At 56.0% G+C, this 23,395-nt stretch overlaps 3 protein-coding genes across 6 annotated transcripts in view; 1 reads left to right on the top strand and 2 right to left on the bottom strand.

The window, feature by feature from the left end:
* Positions 1-1,727: 1,727 nt before the first annotated feature.
* On the bottom strand, positions 1,728-7,606 carry TEX45 (testis expressed 45). Of its 2 annotated transcripts, none has more exons than XM_037504800.2 (9): positions 7,470-7,606; positions 5,767-6,334; positions 4,381-4,487; positions 4,203-4,303; positions 3,857-3,969; positions 3,666-3,775; positions 3,136-3,337; positions 2,561-2,646; positions 1,728-2,114 (listed from the first exon to the last, which is right to left on the bottom strand). In XM_037504800.2, the coding sequence occupies exons 1-9, from the start codon at positions 7,482-7,484 to the stop codon at positions 1,887-1,889; spliced, it is 1,530 nt and encodes a 509-aa protein (XP_037360697.1). In that variant the 5' UTR covers positions 7,485-7,606; the 3' UTR covers positions 1,728-1,886. The 2 variants fall into 2 exon arrangements, with proteins under 2 accessions (XP_037360697.1, XP_054548951.1); XM_054692976.1 differs by having other exon boundaries at positions 4,239-4,303.
* Positions 7,607-12,815: 5,209 nt separating this feature from the next.
* PEX11G (peroxisomal biogenesis factor 11 gamma) lies at positions 12,816-19,078 on the top strand. Of its 2 annotated transcripts, none has more exons than XM_037504797.1 (5): positions 12,816-12,903; positions 14,196-14,384; positions 16,161-16,339; positions 17,846-17,908; positions 18,478-19,078. In XM_037504797.1, exons 1-5 carry the CDS (start codon positions 12,844-12,846, stop codon positions 18,710-18,712), a joined length of 726 nt encoding a protein of 241 aa, XP_037360694.1. In that variant the 5' UTR covers positions 12,816-12,843; the 3' UTR covers positions 18,713-19,078. The 2 variants fall into 2 exon arrangements, with proteins under 2 accessions (XP_037360694.1, XP_037360695.1); XM_037504798.2 differs by lacking the exon at positions 12,816-12,903 and adding an exon at positions 12,985-13,211.
* A 2,033-nt stretch (positions 19,079-21,111) lies between these two features.
* LOC119240423 (rho guanine nucleotide exchange factor 18-like) overlaps positions 21,112-23,395 on the bottom strand; it is a 42,570-nt gene continuing 40,286 nt past the window's right edge. Inside the window, exon 19 of one of the 2 annotated variants that reach the window (XM_037504799.2) lies at positions 21,112-23,381. In XM_037504799.2, the coding sequence (XP_037360696.1) occupies positions 23,224-23,381 (158 nt within the window). In that variant the 3' untranslated portion in view covers positions 21,112-23,223. The remainder of the gene's footprint in view (positions 23,382-23,395) is intronic. The other variant, XM_054692974.1, reaches the window with a different exon arrangement.

The raw sequence follows: 23,395 nt of genomic DNA, 5'->3' as shown, positions 1-23,395 counted from the left end.
GTCCTGGAAATCCTTTTAAGAGGGTATATTGCAGTGATTTCTCAATCAGGGGCAAAAATTCCCTGCAGGAAATATTGACAGTGTCTGGAGATATTTTGGTTGTCACAACTCAGTAGGAGAGGGGAGTGTGCTACTGGCATACAGTGATTTGAAGTTATGGATAATGGTACACATCCAACAATCCATGGGTCTTGACAATAAAGAATTATCAAAAAGGATTTGGGCTTTATCATGAGGTCATTTAGAAGTGTGTCATGCATGTCACTGGTGGAACCATGCAGAAGAGATGTCCACAGCTAGTGGATCCTCTAATGGTCAATGTGGACCCAATGAGTGTAGCTAAGGGCCACCTTGTTCCAATAGAACCCAAAGCTAAACCCTAGCCTTTTCTGTCCTTTACTGCCCCAGGGAAAGGGCCTCTGTCCAGGCTTCAGGTTAGGCTCTTAGTGACTCTTTGGATTGATGGCCTTAGTCTTTGAAGGTCTCACTACAAGGTTTGGAAGTGGTGCAAATTCCTTAAAACTGAATTTTTAACAATCTACAGAGGCAAGTCTCAGGCATGGCTGCTGTGGACAGCTGATGAAGCTCTCAGCTATTAACAAAGACTCAGAGTTTTTGTTAAATGAATTTGGAATGGGGAGACTGGGGAGAGAGCCATCGAGAGCAGCTCTGTGTTTCACTGTCCCAGCTCAGGCTTTTATTAAAGATATGAACAAAGGAACAAGAAAATAGCATGCAGTTGTGTTTATGTGTATACAAATTAATAAGTTACTGCTGGAACAAGTTTTTCTAGTTAGTAGGGAACATGTGCACAAACCAGAATGTCCTCAGAGAACAGGAGTCAATTCTGGGAAGTTCTGTTTGCAGAACTTCTAACCTCCTGGAACTCCATGTGCAGAGTAAACAGGTGCTCTCAGAGAATTCCAGCTCCCTTTAGGGCAGCAGGCTGCCAACACATGGCCACCAAGATTCGTCTTATCTCAGGTTAAGTTGGCTTCTTAGATGCCAAACCTTCAAGGCGGGGGGTGGGGGTGGGGTGGGGGGGCCGCTGTCCAAGGTACCAGTTATTGACCTGCTTGCTCAGCTCTGTCACTCACTGACATTAGAGCCCCACCCCATCCTTCTCCTTTTTTGCTCTTTTCATTTTGTCCCTGGTTTTAAACCTACCCATTTGGGCTGCATCATGTCCTGATTAATTTCATCAGTTTGCTTCTGGACCCAGCTCTGGCTTGGAGACCAGAAGCCCAATCAGCCAGAGGACCATTCAGTCCCAGTGTCCACCCACAATGGAGGGACTTGCTGAGCTATTCTCAGGTGCCCACCCCTCCACCCTCCCTCCAAGTCTTACAGTCTCTCCATGAAAGTGCCGTCCCACATCTTCATCTTCCTCCCGCTTCCTCATCATCCTCAGGAAGGAAGCTCTCCCTCCTAGACGTGCCAGCCATATACACATTGACAAGTGTGTACATTTCTCATTTATAACAACATAAGAAAGCTACTATTTATCTCCATTTTACAGACAAGGTATCTGAACCTCAGAAGAGTAAATGACTGGTCCTAGACTATCACCCAGGATGTGGAGGAGTCAGGATGTGCACTCTGTCCATTTGGCCCCAGAAGCCTGTATGCTCAACTCCTGGCCACTCCATCCTCTCCACAGCATCCAGAGCTCATCTACATACCTGAACACCCTACACCAGCTTTGTCAAGTCTGCGCAAGCTGGTGTAGTTTCCCTGCCCAGATTGGGGTGACTTCCAGGGTCCACCGAATTGTCTGTTCAGGGTCTTCTTGATGGCGTCATCTCTCCTGTACAGACCACACACCTCCAAACATCCACCTTCATAGCTGACTTATGGAGAGGGGAGCGATTTTGCCAAGGCAGTGTTTATTGCTGGCTAGGGCATGGGTAGAAAGGGGTCTGGGGGGCCTGTGGGTCTACCTTCCTAGCCCTACAGCCCCACTGGCGAAAGGTGCCCAGTGGCACGTAGCTTTCCTGGGAGTTGTCCATTCTCAGCACTGCTGGGCCCTGGTATTTGAAGTTAAAGTCATCGTTGTGATGAGTTGAGAAGAAATGCTGTCTGCCCAGCGGGGGCTCTATGTGGCTATATTTGCACTGTGGAATCAGGGTGGAGAGAGAAGGCTGGAGCGTGGTGAGCTCACCCTGGCACCCATGGTCCCCACACCACCCCGGAAGCATGAAAGGGCAGGGAAAGGCTCAGACAAGATTGGTTAACTGGAGCCTGGAGAGGTGGACAAGAGGGGCTCCAGTCTCATCTGACCCTTGAACTAGATGAGAATGGAATGAGTCATGGCGGGTGCTCTGAGCCAACCTCCGGTATAATGGTGGCCGGTGACATGAAGATGTTCCTAACTAACCCTGACATGACCCTGGGAATAAGCGAGGGATGCTCTTGAGGCTGGGGTGACATGACCCTGAGCCTATGGTGACCCCAGTGTCCCTGAGTGGACTAAGTTCGAGTGTGAGGTGATGTGATCATCCTAAGATAACTCTACCGTGTTTTGGCGGTTACCTGGTCAGGGAGGTCCCCACCCCCTCACCCGCTGTAGCATCTCCTCAGTCATGGAGGCTGGAGCTGCTCTGTGTGGCTTCAGCATCTTCTGGTTCATCGTTAAAAAATCTGGTTCTGGAGATTTGGGTTGGGGATGGCTGAGTGGAGGGTTGAGGGAGGAGAAGCAGGGCCGCGGGGTGCGGGGCAAGGGTGTCAGAGACTAAAGAAGGGTTCAGGGTGTCAAAGAGTGGGCCAGCCCGGAGCAGGGTGGATGAGGAGGAGTCCGGGTGGGGCCTAGGAAGCCAGAGGCAGCGAGGTTGGCGGGGTGGGGACCGGCCTGCAGCGCGGGCGCTGGTGGGCGGGGCCTGAGGGAGGAGGCGGGGTTAGAGGCCGGCGAGGGGCGTGGAAGGGGCGGGGCTACGACGGCCAGCGGGCGGAGTCACGCAGAAGGCGGAGCCTGGAGGAAGGCCCGGCGCCTGGGCAGCCATGACCACTAGCGAGGCTGTGCACGGGCGGAGTGGACGTCTTCGTCCATGCTGTGGGACCCACAGAGGCAGGGCAGTGGGCGGGGCCGGGCCGACGGGGCGGGGCCGGGCCTTCTGGGGCGGGTGGGGTCGCGCTCACCGCCGGTGCCCTCGGGCAGGTTGCTGCGCTGCAAGTGTAGGCTGGGAGCTTTGACCAGCCGTTGTGTCCTGGGGGGGCTGTAATCCCTGCCGGTTGAGGTCTGGAAGAACTGGTTGAGCAGCGCCGACTCGCCTAGGACCACGTGAGTCTGCAGTGTCTCGTGAGGCTGGTGGCGGCTGGGCGGCTTGGTCGCGGGTGGTGGCTGTAGGACCACGTGGCATCTTAGAAGTTCCCGTGTGCGGGATGTCCGAGGCCAGGTTGGAGGGAGGAGGCCCGCTAGGGCTTAGGGTTAGGGTTAGGCGCCCTCTGGGGCCCCAACTGAGGACCCTGGGAGTTTTCGCTCTGGTCTCATGGTACAGGTAGAGCCCCTGGGAATGTGAGTGGTTCAGGGACCTGTTCTCGGCAGGAGAGCCAGGAGGAGATCCTTGCATTAATGTCAGGCTCACTCCCACTTCAGGGCCTTTGCCCCACTCTGCCCCGAGGCCCTTTACCCTGTGGAGGGGCACCACTTGCTCTCGCTTGCTGCTGACCTGGCCGTAGAAGAAGTGCATGAACGTGGCCAGGCTGCCTGGGCCGGGACACCCATTTCCTTCCAGGATGTGCGACTGTGGAGTCTGGTCGCGGTGAGCAACGAAAGGCTCTGCCAATGGTAGAGTAGGTTCTGAGCTGCTCTGGGAGCCTGCCCGGGAGGTGAGGGGTAGGGCAGGCAGCAGGCTCGCACCTGGCTCCCGGGCGTAGAAGTGCTCGTCCTTGCTGGTCTGGCCACGGAAAAGGCCGTCCCCAGGCCGAATATTTACACGGTGGATGCGGGCCGATGCCTGGGCCTTGTCATACCTACAGATATGGGGAGGCAGCTGATCTGGGCTCTTGAGTCTTCCACGAAAAGGGTGGGGGGCAGGCTTCCCAAGGGCCAAGCTGTGGAGTGAAGATGATGGGAGGACAACAGTGGGCCTTGCCTGCGACTGATGGGGAGCTGTGAGGCGCAATATGGCCCTAGGACCTTAGATGGCACACGGATAAGTGGGAGCCTTTGACTTGCCTTGGTGTAGGGATATGGTCCTGTGTACCTGTCTGGGGGCAGACCCTGAGGCCCATAGGCTTGCCTCTGCTCAGAACACATGGGCCCAGAGCCATTCCTGACGTCTCCCATCTTCACACTGGAGGAGGCCTGCGGGAGGAGAAGGGTGGGGAAGGCAAGGCCACCCAGTCCCCATCACTGCCCTTCCCAGCCCAGCCTTGATTTACCCTCTTACACATCAAGGCAGGTGCACTTGGCAGAGCCTGGAACTGTCTTTGGTAGGAGGTCTCATTGTCCTGTTTCCTTTGGTCCCACTTGAGGGGATTTGGGCCCTCTGAGGATGGTCAAAAGGAGAGAGGGATTGATTCCCTGCAGCCTCGGGTCCAGTGGGATGGGATTCTTTTTTTTTTTTTTAAGATTTATTTTATTTATTTATGCATACAAGAGCTGGGGTGTAGGCCAGAGGTGTGGGGGGTGAGGATTCACTAGAGACAGAGTAGGGCGCAGAACAGGTGGATCCACTGAAATACACTGCTGAGGGGAGCAGCGGGGAGACAGGAGAGGTCTGCTGCTCCATGTGGGTAGCTCCCTGGCCAGGGATCAAACTCAGGCAATGAACTCATGCCACAGTGGCTGGCAATAGCTTGATAGCACTGAGAGTTTAACCTCTGCGCCACCAGGGAGGCCCTGGAATGGGATTCTTTGCCTGAAGAAGGGGAGGGTATCCTGACTGGCCTTGCCTGGGGACTGCCTGGAAAACACCAGCAGTAGAAATAACAGGAACAAGAACAGCTTCCGAGTTTTGGACCAGGTAGCTCACTCTGGGGGCTGGTATTATCCCCCTACCACCACTATTTTACAGTCTCAATGAGGATTGAAGAAGTGAGAACTTGCCAGAAAGCCCAAAAATTTCAGAACCAGGACTCAACTCCCATCCAGGCCTGATTATCCCTGAGACCAGGTGGGAGGGACTCTGTCCATGAAGTCCACCAGCGGCCACTGGAGCCGCAGAACTGGAAAATCACACAGATGGTACCTACCTTTTCTCCACCACTCACTATATCACATGCACATCATGTTCTTTGGCTCTTTCTGCTTCACTAACTCCTCTAAAGTGGGACCCTATGATTGTGCCCATTTCACAGATGAGGAAACTGGGGCCAGAGAGGTCCACTTGCTGCTAATTACTAAGATGGCAGGGTTGGGTTGGGGCTACTTAGCAGATCTGTCTGACCCCAAACCAGCATTCATGACTTCTGCCCACCGCATCCTGGAGCGATTCAGGAGCTATTTTCATTCTGTGGTTGCAGAAATGGAAGCTCAAAAAGATTCCAGGGTTTCTTGGCCTCCGCACTATGGGCATTTGGGACTGGAGAATTCTTTGTTGTGGGGAGTTGTCCTTGGGTGTGGTAGGATGTACAATATCCCTGACCACCATCCACACGCTGCCAGTACCACCTCCTCCCTAAGCCAGGACAACCAGAATGGCCTGTAGAAGTTGCCACCTGCGGGGGTGGGGGAGTGGGCGGTGGGGAGGACGAAGTATCCCCAAAGGCCTTGAGACTTGCTATAGCCCCCATAGCGCCCCCCCCCCGCCCCGGGCGCGCGCTCACCGAGGTGGGTGCAAAGATGTGGGCAGGAGTCGTGGGGCGGGAAGAACTCCTGGTACGTAGTGAGCGGGATGCGCAGCTTGGCGGGGTCGCCCGGTGGCACCGAGTCGCGGTCGAAGATGAGGCGCGCGCCGCGAATCCGCTCTCTGGCGCGCGGCGGCAGCTCCACCCAGCCATAGTCGGCGCGCACGGTGGGGAGGCTGGTGCGGGCGCGCGCGTCCGCGCGGATGTGCAGGTGGCTGATCTGCTTGTCCTGCGCGAGCGCCGGCGCCGGTTCCCGCTCCCGCCCGGTCTCGCCTGGGGGCGTGAATGCTCGATGCGCCTCGGACACCTGCTCCCCGCCCGCCCAGGACCGGTCCTGTTGGAAGAGGGGCGAGCGCGGCGGCTGGCCTCGCAGCTTGCGGGCGGCCACCGGGTGGCTGGGGAAGTCCCGGTGCGAGGTGGAGCACATGGCACCCAAGTGCAGTCGCGGGTCGGGCCCCAACGCGAAGTGAGAGGCCTTGAGGAAGTCCATTCCCAACGTCGGGCTGGGCAGGAGGGCGCCCGTGGCCCGCCCCTGACAGGGCAGCACCTGCGGAGAGGCCGAAACAGAGGACTGAGCCTGCGCCTAAGACCTCGTAAGAAACAGGGGCAGCCCCTGTGCGAACTGTTCCTGGGGAACAGTAGAGTCATAAATAATCATTCACTTGGCGTTAGAAACAGTAGGTGGCGAGGCACAGTTCCAGGCCCGTGGAGGGGGCCCATCACTAACAAAACTTACTAAGAGCCCTGCATTGGTGAGTTAATGGGTCTTGGAGGTGACAAGCAACAGTGAATAACTATAACATAAATTACAGAATAAGTCACAGAAAATACAGTGATGGGGCTTAGGGAGGGAGGGCTGCAGTTTTAAATAGTGGGGTCGTGGAAGGCATCATGAGATAGTAGTTGAGCAAAAACCTAAAAAAGTTGGGAAAAGAGCATTGGGTACTTGGGGGAATAGCATTTCAGGCAGAAGGAACAGCAGGTGCAAAGGCCCTGTGGTCAGTGCAACAAGCAAGCTGGAGAGTGGCAGAATTTAACCCCTGCATTCTGATAATGGAGCCCCCTCTCCTTGCCCTCTGTGGATCCTCAAGGTCATGGCTCTCCCTTCCGTGTCTGGGAACCCACTTCTGTCCCTCTGCCCAACCCTAACTGCTATCCTCTCTACGCCACACCTCTCCTCACTTGTCTTTCTGCCTTTTGCAGTTGTCCTGGGCCCTGACTAGTCTCCTGGGTCTCTTCCTGTCTTCAAACTCTCTGAGGTTTACACACCTCCCACTCAATTTTCTGACCTTCAGCTCTGGGCTCTCAGCACCCTGCCAAGTGGGTTTCTCCCCACTTGGTCTCCCCCAACTTCTACTCTGCCCCCTCATAAATGCTGGTCACCAGCATTTTTGACTCAGTCTCACTTCCTGCCGGGAGCCCTTCCCACACCAGCTCACAACTACTTGCCCATGTTACCCTCTTTAGAAAACATGCATCAAAAGTTTTAACAAAACTACATTTTTTCAATGCCTAAGTTTGATGCTTTTTGAGGGCCACTTGCCATTAAAATATTGAGAGTGGAGACTCCAAATATCTTATGGGAAATCTGACAGGTGAGGTTAGCCAGGTTACCCCGGAATAAGCAACCAAGCTCCCATGAGCTTCAGTTACCTCATCAGTGACGAGGGTGGCATGCCTACCTCGAGGGATGCCATGGGGCTAATGAGTCTTAGGAACTGTGCTTGGCATGGGCCAGACCCTCCAGACTTCTTTTCCTGGGCTCCCAGAGGATGCTCACATGTTCCTTCCAAGGCTGCATCCAAGTGTGGTCCCGCCCTGCGCACTGTGACTCAAATACCTTCCCCGGACAGCGCAGTCACAATGGTCCCCCAGCAACTCGGGGTAGCCGGGAGAAAAGACAGGAGCAATGTCAGTGGATCTGCCCCCTGAGAGCTGGAGGGAGCCCGACTTGACTTCTCACGTCTGCTTTGTCATAGAGAAAAATGGACTGCGAGTGAGTCTGCTTCAGAAAGCAGCAGTGGGATTTGATGCAGTGGGCTGCAGGCATCTACTGTTAGCTTTTTTCCAAATTTTTCCTGCTCATCTGCATCCAAACACTGTCCATGCAGGACGTGCCAACCTCTCTGAGTCACTGCACCTTCAGTGTCACCCAAGGGCTCATGGACAACCACGGCACTCTTAAAGATGTTAGCCCAAATGCTATCAGGAACACACTTGTGGCTGGAAAAATCCAGGCCTCCAGCACTGCAGGAGGGACCTCCTGAGATCATCTCTCTTGAGATGGTCTGACTAGTTATATATAAAACAACCATAAAGGAGGGAGTTAGTGTTTTATGGGGACAGTTTCAGTTGGGCAAGGTGAAAACATTCCAGGGATGGAGGGTGGGAATGGCTGTGCAACATGTGAATGTGCTCGATGCTCCTGAACTGGACATTGAACGTGGTTAAGATGGTAAATACATTATGTATGTTTTCTTCAAACTTTTTTTTTTTTTTTGTGGGACCCTGTATGGCGGCTGGGGAATGAACCGGCCCTGCAGAGGCTGCGGGCAGCCTGGCAACCCAGCGCTCAACCCCTGCGCCACCAGGGGAGGCCCTTCCTTCAAACTTTTTTTAAAAGGAAAAAGCAACTTGCAAAAACAACAGATGAAATAAATACATAAGAGTGTTGAGCTGTCTCAATTGAGGATACTCCAAGTCACCTGCCATCTTTTTTTTTTAATTGAAATATAATCAATAACATTGTGTCAGTTTAAGGGTATAACATATTGCTTTGATACATTGTATTACTATGTGATGGCCATTGTAACATAAACTGTTGCATGGCATAATAGCATTCCTTTAGTTTTTTCTTTCACATTTTTATTTTTTTATTTTTTATTTTTTTTTAAATTTTCATGAGATTCACACACCTGTTCAATTTTTTTTTTAAGATTTATTATTTATTTATTTATACAAGCACTGGGTACAGTCAGAAGCGCGAGAGGGTGAGAGGATTCACCAGAGCCAGAGCAGGGAGCAGAGCAGGCAGAAGGACCCAAGTACACTGCTGAGGGGAGCAGTGGGTGGCAGGAGAGGTCTGCGCGCCATGTGGGACCCTCCTCCGGTGGCCGGGGAGCAGCCGGGGATCGAACCAGCACTGCAGAGGCTGCGGGCAGCTTCGCAACCCAGCGCTCAATCGCTGCACCACCGGGGAGGCCCTTCTTTCACATTTTTAAATTAAAATTTGTTTTCTTTTTTCTTTTGCTTTTTTTGCATTTTATTGTCTTCAATTTTATCATTTATTCTAATAATTTGGAATAATTAACATCTGGCCTCTTAGCTAAGTTAATGTTTATAACACAGTTTGTTATCTGTAACCCCTGTATTTAGATTTCTAGGATTCACTACATTTGAGTAAATTGTTATGTCCACTAGGTTGAGATTCCAGTCCCTGCCCCTCAGCTCTGATACCCACCCCCACCCCAGTGACTTTGGTCCAGACAGGTAGATACAAATATACATTTCAGCCTAATCCTCCTATCTGCTGGGAAAAGGGGGGCCCTTGAGGTTGATCCTGGGTGCCATCAGATAGTAGGGGGAGAGATAATTCTATTATCAAGGATCTTAATTATTTTTATCAAGATGTTGAAGGACACAACTCTCCTGCCTGCCTGTGATTGTGCAGGTGCCTCTCTTTTTATTTCTCCTTTTCCTAATAAATGTCCATTTGAAATGTAAAAAAAAAAAAGACATCTAAGGAATGAACTAAGTCTAATCCTTTGATTGATTACAGGAGCAGCAGTGACTCATCTGAGTCAGGGAAAGTGAAACATCTAGTCACTGTTGTGATTTGGACAATGCTCATGTTTTGCCTGGATTCAGACATGATTACAGGAGTGGACATATTTTGTCTGCTTCACCATGGTCACAGAATGGCCTTGTCAGATGTTGGCATTCTGCGATCTTATTTACATCCAGCAGGAAAACACCAGGCTGAGACTACCAGCCAGCTGCTAGCAACACTGATGCCAACTGTGAATGCCGGGCCGGCTCTCATCTCTTTCTTAAAGGTCACACCCAGCCCTAACCAGGTGCTGGAGGACACTGGGAGGGCTTGGCACTGCCTGCCAGGCTCACTGTTGTATCCTTGGTACCTAGAACAGGGTCTAGCACACAGCAGATGCTCCGAGACATGCCTTTGGTAGCTTGTCAGGGCAGTGGGGACAGTGCAGGTTCATGCAGCAGCACTCTCCAGCCCGAGGCCCGGCTCTTTGCAGACTTTGGACTTGGCTAGGATTTTTCCTGCTACAGAAAGTATCTTTAATTGGGAGTGGGGTACACAAGCTGCCTGAACCCAAATCTCCAGCAAGGATGGCTGTGGTCGGACATGAGGATAAGAGTCTCTTGAGATGTTACGTGGAAGGCAGGCGTGGGGAGGCAGTGCCCCCGGGTGCATGTAAGAGAGGATGGGGACTGCCTGTGGAGGGGGATGAGATGGAAGTAGTGGATGAATTCAAGGGATATTCTGGTGACTGGTGTGACGTGGGTAGTGCTATGTGTGGCTGGAAAGAGATGAGCATGATGATGTCCAGGCGCCAGCAGGTAGCTGGCAAGCTGTGTTCTAGGTGGGGGCATGGTAGAGCAAGGTGTCTAGGGATGATGTGGGACTTGCTGAGTGCCGGGGGGCCTGTGGGATGTACAGGGGAAATGTCCAGGGGGAAGTTGAAGACAGGAGAGCGATGGGGGAGAGGCCAGCAAAGAGATGGCTACAGAAGTCATGGGAGTGGACAAGTCTCCTGGGGCAGTGTGGATAGAGCATGGACAGTGAGTCCTAGAGAGGGAGCTAAGCTCTTACACTTGTTATACAAAGAACCTATTTTGTATCAGCTGTGGGGCTAAAACTGAATGAGACAGACCAAAATCCCTACCCTGGTGGAGTTTATTTTCTGTTGAGGAAAGATAACTAGACAGATAACTAGATACATGAGACACATCGTAAACTTAGTGTTATAAGGCAAGGTGCAAAAGCAGCAGAAACTGTGGGTATAAAGTGCCCAGGAGAGTGTGACAGGGAGGTAACTTGAGAAGATGATGTTCGAAGAGATGAGGGAGGGAGCTGTGCGGGTATCTGGGAAGCGAGCATTCCAGACAGATGACAACCAACACATAGGTTCTGAGACCAAATGTGCAGCAACTCCAGGGAACAGGAGAAAGGCTACGTGAATGGAAAGGAGTGAGGAGGCAGGAAGAAGAATGAGAGCTGAAATCAAGAGGAGATACTTTGCAAAAGGTATCATCATCATCAACATCATTAGTCACTAGGGAAATGCAAAACAAACTTGTGAGCTACCCACCCCACATGCAGCAGGATGGCTACTTAAGGAAAGTAAATGCTGAATTGTGGAGAAGTTAGGCCCTCACACATTGCTGGTGGGAATGTAAAATGGTGCAGTCGCTGTGGAAAAGTCAAACCTGGAGTGACTGTTTGACCCTGCAATTCCACTCCCAAGTGTATGTATCTCCCCAGGAGTTGAAAGCAGGGACACAAACAAGTACAAGTACACTAAGTTCATAGCATTAGTCACAGTAGCCAAAAGGCAGAAAAACTGATGAACAGATAAACAAAATGGTATGTCCGAAGGGCTATTATGTAGTCATGAAAGGAAGGAAGCACTGGTACAACACGAGGATTGTAACAGGGTGGTCCCAGGAAAGGGGGAGGTTCCCTGCCCCACCCAAGGGAGGGTGGAGCTGAGCAGGAAGAGGAGAAGCTGCAGAAGAGACTGAGGAAGGAAGCAGGATGGAGCCAGGAGACCTGGAGGAGGCACATGGAGCCTAGAGACACGTGAAGAAGCTGCGCTTGTCTTTTGGTCGTGGACGGGGTGACACAGATGTGGGTGAGACCCGTGGGGAGGTGACAATGGCAGCTTTTATCTGGATGTTGATTTTGCTCTTTTCCTTCCGGGCTTGTCCGGTTGTTTGACCCTTTTCTGTGGGTCCCCACTGGAAGATGCTTTAGACTTGGGGCAGGCTTTGGGGCCTTGCTCTGGGCCGACCCCATATGGATGGAGTTTTACCCACGAGGGGATGGGTAACTTTGGGTGCTTCATCTAGAAACTAGACTCTTTGCCTCACCTGTATTGTTTCCTAGTTTTTATTAAAGTTCCTTCCCATTAAAGTGTCATATGTTTTCTGTTGATGCGGCGGATGGCAGAACCCATTTAGAATAGGCAGGTTTGCGGGGGTTTGGGCTGCCCCTCTCCCTGTCCTATAACAGGATGAGCCTCAAAAACATGTTGAGTGACATGTTTGGTGACATGCTACATGATTCCATGAAAATGAAATATCCAGAATAGGTAGAGCGGAAACAGGGGTCGCAGGGAGGTGGGGGAGGGAGTGACTGAGATCGATGAAAATGTTTTGAAAGTACAAAGGCGTGATGTTGAACGTGTGCATGTGCTAAACACACCAAGCTGTACATGGTGAATTTTGTGTTACGTGAATTTTACCTTGATTTTTTAAAAAAAGGCAATGGGTCATGCTAACTTTTAAATAAAAAAAAATTGACGGTAATATTCGCATATTGAACAAAATTCAACAGCCACAATATGTTCCTCAAAGATGAACATTCGATCTCTTCCCGGCTACCCTTCTGGAGCTACTCTGGCGACCAGATGCTTATCTATTCTTCCAGAACGATCCTATGCGTTTCCATCACTTTCCCAAACGCCCTGCTTGCTACCGCACAGGCCGCGTGCTCGTCACTGACGAGACACCGCGGAAGGGGCGAAGGCATCTAAGAGAGAAGCCCTCTGGGCAGCTGGGGGACCACCCGAGGCCCAGCCGCCGCGGGGCAGGCAGCCGCGACCTCCGGGGCGGCCCGCGGCGCTGGGCGCGGACGGCGCGGCGCTGACCCCGGCGGCGAACGCGACCCCGCGGGCGCAGGACAAAGGACGCGCTCAGGGACAAAGGGTCGGGGCTGCGCCTGCGCAGAACGTGCCCGGGCGCCGCGCTCGGGCCTGCCCCCGGCGCCGCGCGCCGACGTCGCGGTGACGTCACGGCGAAGTTGCCATGGCGTCTGTGAGCGGCCTGGCGTCGGCGCTGGAATCCTACCGGGGTCGGGACCGCCTGGTGAGGCTGGGGCGGAGCGCGGCCTGGCGGCCCCGAGTGGGGCCAGAGCGCAGTCCGGGAGACTGAGGCCAGAGAGGGGCGGGCTCGCTCGGGACCCCCGAATCCGCGCCTGTCCGAGTCGGCCCCTGCCCCGTCCCCCGGCGGTGGGGGGCTTCTGGCCGACGCCCCGTGACGGGACTTTTGCGGGATCCACCCGGTCCTCACGTTTGAACTCTCGGGATCCGACCACACTGCCGGAGGGGTCGCCGGGCCGCCCCGGCCAAGCTCCCACGAGACTTCAGGACGCCGCGGGCTCCACCCGTGGCTGGGTATTACGTCCCCAGCAAACACCCACACTTGCGGCCAACTTAACCTGACCGCACGCTTCCAGGCGAAGAGCCGTGTTCGGACATTTAGGATTTGACGAGGCCACTGCAGTCGGTCCCTGGTTGTCCCCAGCAACCTCACGTGGGACTTAGGATTTCACAGGGCTTCTCCCGTCGCTGGGTGTTTAGATTCTGACCACATCCCCTACGCCTGAGCATTTAGGTTGTTTCACTGAGACCCCTGAGGTCGGACTCTCAGCTTGTCCCGACCAGTGTCTCTCTAACTAGGCAATTAGGTTGCACCAGGGAATATTCCTGTGGGTGAGCATCTGGGTTCCAGCCAAAACCCCTACTCAGGTTTTAACAAATCCCCCCAAATTGGAAGTTCACATTGCGGTGTTCTGCCGTTGCAAAGGAGCTGAAAAGCAATCTCAGTGAAAGTAATATACAAAACACCAGGAAAAAGTAATTTCTGAAAGGCAGGTGAAATAAAGGTACAAGGGTGTCGACCCTGACCCAATGTGCAGCGCCCCCCGCCACTCACTGAGTGGCTCCCTCTCATGAAAGTAATTCAAGCCAATGTGCCTGTTGGTCCACTGGCTTGAGACCTGATCGCCTTCCCACTCCCTAGCCCAGCCTAGGGCTTTGCTCCAGTCAGGTACATAGAAGTGTACGTTTCCGCCCAGCCCTGCCTGCTGGGAAAAGGAGGATCCAACAAGAAGGAAATGGGGGTTTCATGCCCTTGTTGCTGTTACACCTGTTTCCTGAGGCTGTGCCCTGCGTGACAGAGCCAGCACACTGGCAGGCCCACGGTGCCTTTTGTCCCACCTACCGGTTTGTTTTTAAACTTCCCTTAGCTTTTATTAAAATCTTGTTGATTTAGACTCTTCTGCCTGTTTGATCACGCAGGGCCCATAGAAAGGCGGGGCCCATAGATCAGCTCTGTGTGGTAGCAGGGCCATGCTGACTACTTCTGGTTCCCCACAGATCCGAACGCTAGGGTACTGCTGTCAGCTGGTTGGCGGGGTCCTGGTTGAAAAATGTCCGGCCAGGTCAGAAGTGGGAACCCGCCTGTTGGTGCTGTCCTCCCAACTCAGTCACTGCAGGACCGTCCTGCGACTCTTTGATGACCTGGCCATGTTTGTCTACACTAAGCACTACGGCCTGGGGGCAGAGGTAATGGGGTGTGGGTGTCGGGAGGGGGTGCAGACCCTGGAAAGCTGGTGTTTTATGGCTTGTCTAAAGCCCACATGACTTTTAAAAATTCGTGGGTAGTTTATGATTTTGCAAAATTTCACTTTTTAAGAAGTTAGATGTTCTTATTTTAAGTTACATTAAAAAATAGCTAATACACTTGCATATTCCAAAAGATTGAATCATTAAAAATAAAATCTTCCAGACACTCTCAACCCCCGGTTTTCCTCCTTAGAGGCAAATTTGTCAGCTGCTTGCATCTCCTTCGTGGGCTCTGTACTCCGGGGACTACAGTGTTTACAGAAATAGTTGTGTGCCTCTCACCTGCCCCACTCCTGGCTCTTTTCACTAAACAGCACAACTTGGAGGTCATTCCTTAGCTCCACAACCAGCTTCTTCCTTGCCCGTGGCCACACACTTCATTCTCCACCTCGTAGCAGGCTGGTGACTTACCTGACCCACCCTCTCTTGTTGGCCATGTAGGTTATTTATTATTTGCAGTTACAGAAGTGCCGTGCCATCCCGCATGTGTGCCAGAGATCTGGGGTGCTATCTCTCACCTGCGATCCATCTTGTCCCTCCAGGCGACAGTCCCCCTAGACGCGCTGCCACTCCACCCCCTGCCCGTGAGATGATCACTCAACGCTCCAGCCTTTCTCTAGACTGTGTCCTAACCTTGACACCAGCTCCGCATGGTCTCTGACTAGGGCAGGTGCCCAGGTCTCTGCTGGGTCCGCAGCAGGCAGGGGGAGGGGCGGCGATGCTGCACCTTGGGTGTCCCTTGGCTGGAGCAAGGACCCCTTGTGTTGGCGCTTGCATTTATGTGTCTGTTTTCCCCCCCTGCCCCTGAGAGCGTCCCCGCCCTGGGCAGGGTGGGGACCTTGCTGCTTTCCAGGAGATGGCAGTGGGATGAGCACTTTGGGACAGAGGTGGGGGGCCGTCTTTATGGGGTGAAATGTGCCAAATCACATCAGAAGGTCCTAGGCAAAATGGGGGAGATGGAGTGGGGCTTTGAACCCCACTGAGGCAGGGCTACAATTGGCCATTAGGAAGGAGCTGGGCAGCAGGAGACTGGGGGCCGAGCGGACTTGGGGGTGGGGCCCAGAAATGCAGCCCCAGGAACAGACTCCTGGGCATCAGCGGTCCCTTTGGAGGGCATGAGTCCATATGGGCCAGAGAGCCCCCATGTTTTGCCACTTCACCCCATCCGAGATGGAGCAGGCAGGTACCCTAACTGCTTCTGTTTGCCTCTTGGTGGGGATGGTGACCCTCTCTGGAGGGATGTGAGTCCAGCCTTGCAGCTCAGTGCCCAGGTGCCCAGGAGGCCCTGGTGGCCCCACCCACTCCGCCTGGTCAGGGTTTTCTGTACTGATGCCTGCAAGGCTCCCCTCAGGGAGAGCCTGACCTGGAGGTTGTGTGTAGGGCTGGAAGCCCTCAGGACAGGAAGGCCGAAATGTGGGGTATCTGAGTTGCCCTATGTGGGAATCACCTGGGAACTTAAAATAAAAATCCCAGGTGGACCCCACCGCACACCTGGGGAGGCACATCCCTGGGCTGGGCGCTGGCTGGGGAGCTCGAGCGTCCCCGAGGGCTGCTGTGCAGCCGAGCTGAGACCCGTGGGCAGTGACAACCAGACGGCTGAGGGCAGGAGGCAGGACCTGCTGCAGTGTCAGCATGGGCAGCCTGCTTGCCCTGCGACGTCTCTGGCACGGCCTGGGCCCCAAGCCCATCCCATACACCCCATTCCTGGTCCTGCAGGAGGAGGACATTTTTGTCCGCTGTGTGTCTGTCCTGGGCAACCTTGCTGACCAGCTCTACTACCCCTGTGAACATGTTGCCTGGGCTGCTGATGCCAAGATCCTGCACGTGGACTCTGCCCGCTGGTGGACGCTGAGCACAACCTTCTGGGGTCTCTCCCTGCTCCTGGGGATAGCCAGGTAAGCGGGGCCAGGGTGGGGGGGCTGCCTACCAGCATGCTGGAGGGAGCGCTGGAGATCCCCAGGCGGGCCTTCGCCTCAGCCTGTAGCCGGTGGTCACTGTAGCAGATTGTCATAAACTTGGTGACTTTTACGAAACAAGTTATCTGGAGGTTGGCATTCCAAATGGGTCTCACTGGCTAAAAGCAAGTTCTTGGCAGAGCTGTGTTCCTTCTGGAGGCTGTAGGGAGAGGCTTTTCTTGCTTTACCCAGCTTCTAGGGGAGGCTGAGTTCAGGCCCCTTCCACTCCAGACCCCTTCTTCACGTCCAGAGCATGTCTGACCTCCGTGTCTCTCTGCCTCTGCCCTCCTGCCGCCTCTTGTGAGGCCCCTGTGATGTCACTGGGATTGTCTCGTCTCCAGAGCCTCACAGTCACACCTGCAGTGCTCCTCTGCCATGCAAGGGGACATGCCCACATGGACGTCTGTTGGGGCCGTGACTGTGCCCGCCAGGCCCAGGGAGAACCGACTCTGGGGCCTGGACGGTGGCCAGGAAGCCACCTTTGCCGGGGTCCCTGAGCCTGCCTGTGTGCTCATCGGCAAACACTCCCCGATTAAACAGCCAGTAGCCCCTGGCTGGCCCTGCACACTCAACCTACATGGTTTCTAGAATTTTAAAATAATGGCTTCCTCCTCAATGGGTGGGTTTGTTCAGAATCCTCTGTCCCAGAAAAGCCAGGCAGAGCAGGACTGCCGTATCTGGGTTCCGTGGCCCCGAAGGTCTTACATTCCTGGCGGGAGGCAGGGGCTCTCCCCCCGGGGTCAACCGGGCAACTCGGGGTGGGGTGGTCCTCTCTCTTGTCCTTGGGTGCAGCCATGACCTCCAGTACCCGCCGTTTCAGATGCCGTAGTTACATGCTTAGTGTCAGTGGTCTGGGAATGAACAACCCCCAGAGTGGAAGATTCAGTCACGCCCGCGAGGCCAGGTCCAGTGGTCCTTATACTTGGTGGTTCCTGCTGCCCAAGCTGATGCTTTGTGGACACCTTTTTGCTTTGTATCAGATCTTGTTTCTTCTGTTACCAAATGAGCCAGGGCACTCAGGGGGAGACAGCTGCCCTGGCCACTCCAGCCTCGTGCCCTCATCTCCAGAGGGACAGCTCCCCCTCTGAGCAGCGGACACCCATGTGGCATGACGTGCCTTTGGCACTGGCTGGTGACTTGCAGTGGCCTAGCTGGGGTTGCTTGGCCACATCCAGAGCATTGGGTGCTCCCGAATCTGGGAATTCAGGGGCCTGAATCAGGCATGAGTCCCCAGGCCTGGCCACATCTGGGGCTCTGGAAGGATCTGGAAGGGTGCAGGACAGTTGGAACCGCATACTGAAGAGTTGGACAAACCTGACAGGGATCCTATGGCTGTAGTGACAGGTGGGAAAGTCTCTCTCACCCCCGAACCCCAGGCAGGTGTTGGGAGCTGACCCATCTTGCTTGTCTTGCCCCTTCTCTGGGACCTTCTCTCTGGTGCTGCAGATCCCTGTGGATGGTCCTGAAGCTGAGACAGAGGCTGAGAAGCCCCACAGAGGCCTTCACCAGGTATGGGGTTTTGCCCAGAAGAGTGGCTGTCTTCCTCCCATAGGCCAGGGCCCCTGCGCTTCCCCCGCCAGAGAAGCGCTCAGTCACCACCTGTTATCAGTCTGTGCCCAGTGCCAGCTCTGTGCTGGGGCCTCCCAGCAGTCTCTGGGTGGGTGGTGTAGGTGGAGAAGCCAAGGCCTGACTGCAGCCCCCCACAGCAAGCAGCAGAGCCAGGGCCCCGACCCGATGGCCGCACCTCCACAGGGGCGGGATCGGGGACAGTTTCCAGAGGGCCGTGCCTTGTCATATTTACCCTGACAAAGAACTTGGGGTAAAGCTGTGCCAGGCATAGGCACCTGCCCACTGGCCAGCCCCGCCCCAACCTCCCTGCTGTCTCCAGGAGCCCTGAGGACGAAGGTGTGGGTTTGAGACTATCCACACGGGTCTGTCTGCACCCTGGGTTCCCTCTGGGGGTGTGACCGGATACCATCCCTGCGGAGGGCCAGGGACCCGTCCTCCTCACCTGGAAGCCGGTCTGTGTGCGGGCGCAGCGCCGGCCTCCCACACGCCTTTCCTCCTCGCTTCCACAGCCAACTACCACGGAGCAAGCGGTGGGCCCTGGAGGCCCAGGTGCAGTCGGAGCTGCTGACTCTCCTCAGCAACCTGGCCGACCTGGCCAACGCCGTGCACTGGCTGCCGCCCGGTGTCCTATGGGCTGGCCGCTTCCCGCCCTGGCTGGTGGGCCTCCTGGGCACCATCTCCTCTCTCCTCAGCGTGTACCAGGCCACTCAGGCCAAGGGCCAGGCCGACGTCGCCACCCTCTGACACCACCTGAGAAGCGCGGATCCAGCCTGAACCCCAGCGGGGTCCCTTCTGACCAAGCTGAAATCACTGGAGCATGGGCTGGGTCTTTAATTGGGCAGATCAGGGTTAGCAGTAGGAGGTACAGGTGAGACCCTCCCCCAGGTGCTGGAGGCCAGGCCTTGCCGTCCCAGCCCCGCCTCTTCAGACTTCTCTCAGGGCCAGAGGGAAGGACCCTGGGACCCTCGAGCGCAAGGAAAGGCTTTGGGGACCTCAGAAGCTCCGGCTCAACGCCCCCAGCAAGCCTGTGAGGCCACCGTCGTGCTCCAGGATGGGCTTCAGATAATGGGAATCAATTAAATATTGTGGTGCAGCTGCCTGGTGTGCGGAGTTGTTCTGAACATCCGGCTCCTGCACACACCGCCCTGGCTCCCCAGGGCCAGCACCTGGGCCTAGTTTTAGGAGCGGGAGGGGAGAGGTGGTGGTGTGCTGGGTTCAGCTTCTCTTGGGACTGAGTGGTCAGGAGCCGCGCTTCCCCTGTGCGCCTTCTGGAACATGCTTGGCCTGCTGGGTCCTTTCTGACATGTGAGTACAGCCTGCTGACCTCAGCAGGCAACTGAGGGCAGTTTCCGCCCCCAAAATCGCAGGCACCAGGCCTGGTGTGCTGCCCCCTCCTGACCTCTCTGGGCCACAACCATCCTCTTTCTGCTCAGGGGTGGCTGGGGCATCTCACGCCAGCCTCAGAGCAGACCCAGGACCCCCGTTGTCCATTCGGGGCTGGGCTGGGAGTTTTGTGGGCTCCAGGCCGAGGCCACGCAATGCTGTCTCTGAAGAGGCTGAGGCTCCACCTCTACCCAGCGGGGCTGGCAAACGGGGCGCATTTGTCATCAGTCTGATGCTGGAGTGGCAAGGGTGGTCCTGCCCCAGCTCTCTGCCGTCCCAACCTGCCTCCTCCAAGTCCCCCAGGAAGCAGAGGGGCTCTGCTGGGAAAATCCAACAGAATGGCCTTGCTCCCAGCCCGAGCCTCACTGGCATCAACATTTGTCCATTTACCAAGAAGGTAAAAGGCTGGGAACAGCTGGGGTGCTGAGGGCTGCTTTGGGTAAGATGGAGGCTGGAGACCCCACTTGACCCCAGGCTGGGGCCTCCTTAGTCCTTCTCAGGGGCTCCCTCCACCCAGGGCCCCACTGTTGAGGACCAGGCTGGGTCAGCCCTTCTCTCTTTGCAAAGGAGAGGGCACCCTTAGCAGAGGCTGCCTTCCCAGCACCCGGGGCATCAGCAGAATTAGGGTGGGGGTCATAGCAGCACCTGCGGCTTGGAGGCTCAGTGAGTAATGCCTGTAAGGCTCTCAGCAGAGATTCTCTGTGTGGAAACCGTGTGAACACCTGCCCTCGGGCCACGCCAGCTTCAGCTCTCCAGAAGGACACCTCACACTACTTAGCTGCCCTGGCCCAGCTCGTTGTGCCCCGCCCGCCCCCTCCAGCTGCCAGCGCCGCTCTGATCTGTGTCTCGATCTGCCCATCTGGTGCAGGAGTTCTCAGCCACTTCTAGACTGGGTGGAATCCCCCTGAGGCTCCAGTGTCAACCACGGGCGCCCTGCAGAACATGCCCATGCAGGCCGTTGGGGGCACTCCTGGGGGCCCACGGCTATGCTGAGGAAGATGGGGGCACTGGAGTGAAGGTGATGGTGAGCCCAGAGGCATGCAGGCCCAAGGGGGCATGTCTGGGGGTGGCTGGGTGGGGTCCTCAGCAGGGCCCAGGAGCCCGGCACCCCTGCAGGTCTGGGCAGAGCCAGATGCCAGGGCTTGGCCTGCCACTCCCAGCCGTCAGGGCTGGCAGGGCGACAGCACCAGGGACACTGCTGAGATGGCCCCACCCCAGGCCCGGCGCCCTTCCCTGGGCGGGCAGCTCAGCCTCTCCAGGTTGGGCTGAAGCAAGTCAATCCATGGGGACTGGAGTGAAAAGGGGTTTCTGAGTGGTAAGAGGGACGCCTTGAGAGCAGGGGCTGACAGTGCTGGGCACACCTGAAGGCTGCGGGCCGCAGGCCACCACTGTGGGGCGACAGCACCTTGCTAAGGAGCTGACACTCCGGAGCTACAGGGACAGGCCTCAGTGGGGAGGAGTCAGTGGGGCAAGGAGGGCTTGGCAGCACCCCCGCTCCCAGATTATCTAGGTTCTGCTTCTGGGAGGTCCCTGCAGCCACCTTGGCACTGCCAGGGCCTCTGACTTTGAACGTGCAGACACGATCACTGTGGGGGGTTCCCTCAGAGTTAACAGGCACAGGCTAGTTGACCCGGCTCCCCTGTCCGGTCTCTTGGCAGGTCTGGTCAGTGCTTGCCTGGAGTCCCGCGCTCCCCACCCTGGCTGCCGTGTGGCGGTCACTGTCCGCTGGGTCTGAGGCCTGCACCCAGCAGGAGAGGGGCAGCAGCCCAGGGCGCTCAGTGCCTGGGTCCACCCGCGAGGGCTGGGATGTCACAGCTGGTTGTCAGGCAGGCCCTGGAGCCTCCCGGCTCTCCCAGGTCCACACAGGCGCTGTTGAGGGGTCAGTGGGGCCCTGCCTAGTGCGATGGGTGCAGGAGCCAGGGGAGCCCCCAGTGGAGCCCACCACGACAGCACAGACACTCAGGCAGACGATCTCCACACCAAACCCTGAAGGACGGCTGCTGCAACTCATCTGAGACACTTTATTGCTAGGAGTCAGGCCTGAAGTTCTAGGGCGGTTCTGAATACCTTGCAGTGAGAAAATGCTGCAATTATTAAAAAATAATTGTCGGGTACATTAAGATCATGATCACAATGAACAAAGATGTGCACAGAACCCACAGAAATGACATTTGTTCAACCACCAACTTTACAAGTAAAATCAGGCTCTACCTAGGAATGACCTGGGGGTACCGGTGAGGCCTCCCAGGGGTGCCGCCTGCTGGGTGGCACAGCTGAGAGCCCCCCAGCTGCTGGCAGGGAGCCCTGGTTCCCACCACCTGGCCAAGTGGAAAGGCCTTGAACTCATGTCAGGGCCGTGGCGTCTGGAGGGTCACCAGGGCGTGGGTGGCGTGGCGGGACCCCCGCTGGGGCAGGCATGGCTGCGAGTCACCAGCGAAGGCCCAGGAATGTTCTCACAACAGAACGGAACTCAAGGTCCGCTCTTCTAAAGTGCACAAGACTTCTCGGTACAAAAACACGAAACACTGACAGACATGGCACAGACGGCTCTGCTGTGTCACAGCCGAGGGGGCGCTTTTCTCTGCCCCTGGCTGATGCTTCAGGCCCTGAGGGCAAAGTCAAGGGGGCGCTGAGGGAGGGGAAGAGGCTCAAGGGGGTGTGGACAAGGACAGGGACACTAAGTCATTCACTGCTGCTCTCAGTTCTATGTCACTGACGGGCTGTGTCACCGTGGCCCTGTGCCACCCCTTCTCCGGGTCAGCCTGCGGCCCACCAACACTGCGAGGTGCTGAGTTCAGGGGGAAGCCCGGGGTACAGAAAAGGTGAATGAATGTCTCCTCTTCCTGCCCTGGCATCCCAGCTTGAGATTGGCCAGAGCTGGACCCCAGATCTGACCCCACTGCCACCCTGGGCTAAGGCCGGACATCTGACACTATCCTCAAGGCGTTGGGCCTTCGGCTAGTCCTGCGGCCCTCCCCCGCCTCCAGGGGAGGGTGGCCATGGCTCCCGCTGCTCTCTGGACGTGCAGCGTCCATGAGGTAGCCATCTGCCCACTTGCTGGCAGCCGCTTCCAGGCCGCCTGTGCCCCGGCTGCTGGACAGGCCCAGGTCTGAGCAGTGGCTGGTGCTGTCAGGCCCACGGAGCATGCCACCTGGGTGGAGCGCCTTGGGAAAGCACCAAGTCTGGACAATAGCAGGTTTAAAAACTGCCAGATTAGAATGAGTTATGAGCAGTTTCTTCTAGGATGAGCTTCTGACCCTACAGAACCTACCCAGGGCCGGGGCCACCCTCCCAGCACCCTGCCCAGGGGGCCCTGCCCCTCGGCGGGCTGTGCGCCTGCGGTCACCACGAACCCTGTCGGCCTCTACTTTGGAAGGCAGTTCTGCCCAATTCTGTGGGCAAACACCACCGGCCCCTTCTGGGGCGCCAGCGACACCCCGGCACCTCAGAGCGGCTGCAGGCAGGGCCTCACCTGGGGCCAGCACCTCCTCCTGAGGCCGGGGTCCGGCCTGTCCTTGGGCCTCAGGAACACCATCACCCATCACTGCCTTGGGAGAAGTGGCTGGGAGCGGCTCTCGCTTACCCACAGGGGTGCAAGGATTTAAAATAGCTCCTTGGGTTAGCTCTGGCTCAACCTTCGATTAAAAACTTTCCTTTTTGAATATATATTTATATAAACAGTTGAGAAAGTTACCCAGGCACCACTGTTAGTCCTGCTGAAGCGCCTCAAGACAACAGGCTGGCCTGCCCTCACCCTGCCAGGGGTCACTTGTGGTGGTTTGCTCAGGAAGGGGACAAGGACAGCTGGGCGGGTGCCCAGAGCGCGCGGGGCGGGCAGGACAGGGAGGCATCTGTGCCTCAGCACGCGCCCCTCAGAAGAAGATGACGTCTTCCTTGCTGGCTTCCTGCGTGGCCAGCGGCGTGGCCGGCGGCTGTGGCACGGGCGGGAAGGGAGGCGCCCCGGTCTTCACGGAGAAGCCCTCGGAGGGGGCGTCTGCTGGGGTGGGGCTTGGGGCGGGGAAGCTCAAGTCTGGAAGAGAGGGG

Source organism: Talpa occidentalis, unplaced genomic scaffold (genome assembly GCF_014898055.3).
Source record: "Talpa occidentalis isolate TD23 unplaced genomic scaffold, MPIMG_talOcc4v2.1 talOcc4.12, whole genome shotgun sequence".
Classification (NCBI taxonomy): Eukaryota; Metazoa; Chordata; class Mammalia; order Eulipotyphla; family Talpidae; genus Talpa; species Talpa occidentalis.
The sequence above is the reverse complement of the archived record's forward strand: the minus strand, read 5'-3'. Positions and strand labels throughout refer to the sequence as shown.

Excerpts from the sequence above, each read along its gene's own strand:
- TEX45 (XM_037504800.2), bottom strand. Across the intron at positions 4,488-5,766 it reads ACATCTTTGCACCCACCTCG|AGGGCCCAAATCCCCTCAAG; the intron begins GTGAGCGCGCGC and ends GACCATCCTCAG. Across the intron at positions 3,776-3,856 it reads CTTCTACGCCCGGGAGCCAG|AGCCTTTCGTTGCTCACCGC; the intron begins GTGCGAGCCTGC and ends TACCATTGGCAG.
- PEX11G (XM_037504797.1), top strand. The coding sequence starts at position 12,844 with ATGGCGTCTGTGAGCGGCCTGGCGTCGGCGCTGGAATCCTACCGGGGT. Across the intron at positions 14,385-16,160 it reads ACTACGGCCTGGGGGCAGAG|GAGGAGGACATTTTTGTCCG; the intron begins GTAATGGGGTGT and ends CTGGTCCTGCAG. Across the intron at positions 16,340-17,845 it reads CTGCTCCTGGGGATAGCCAG|ATCCCTGTGGATGGTCCTGA; the intron begins GTAAGCGGGGCC and ends CTGGTGCTGCAG.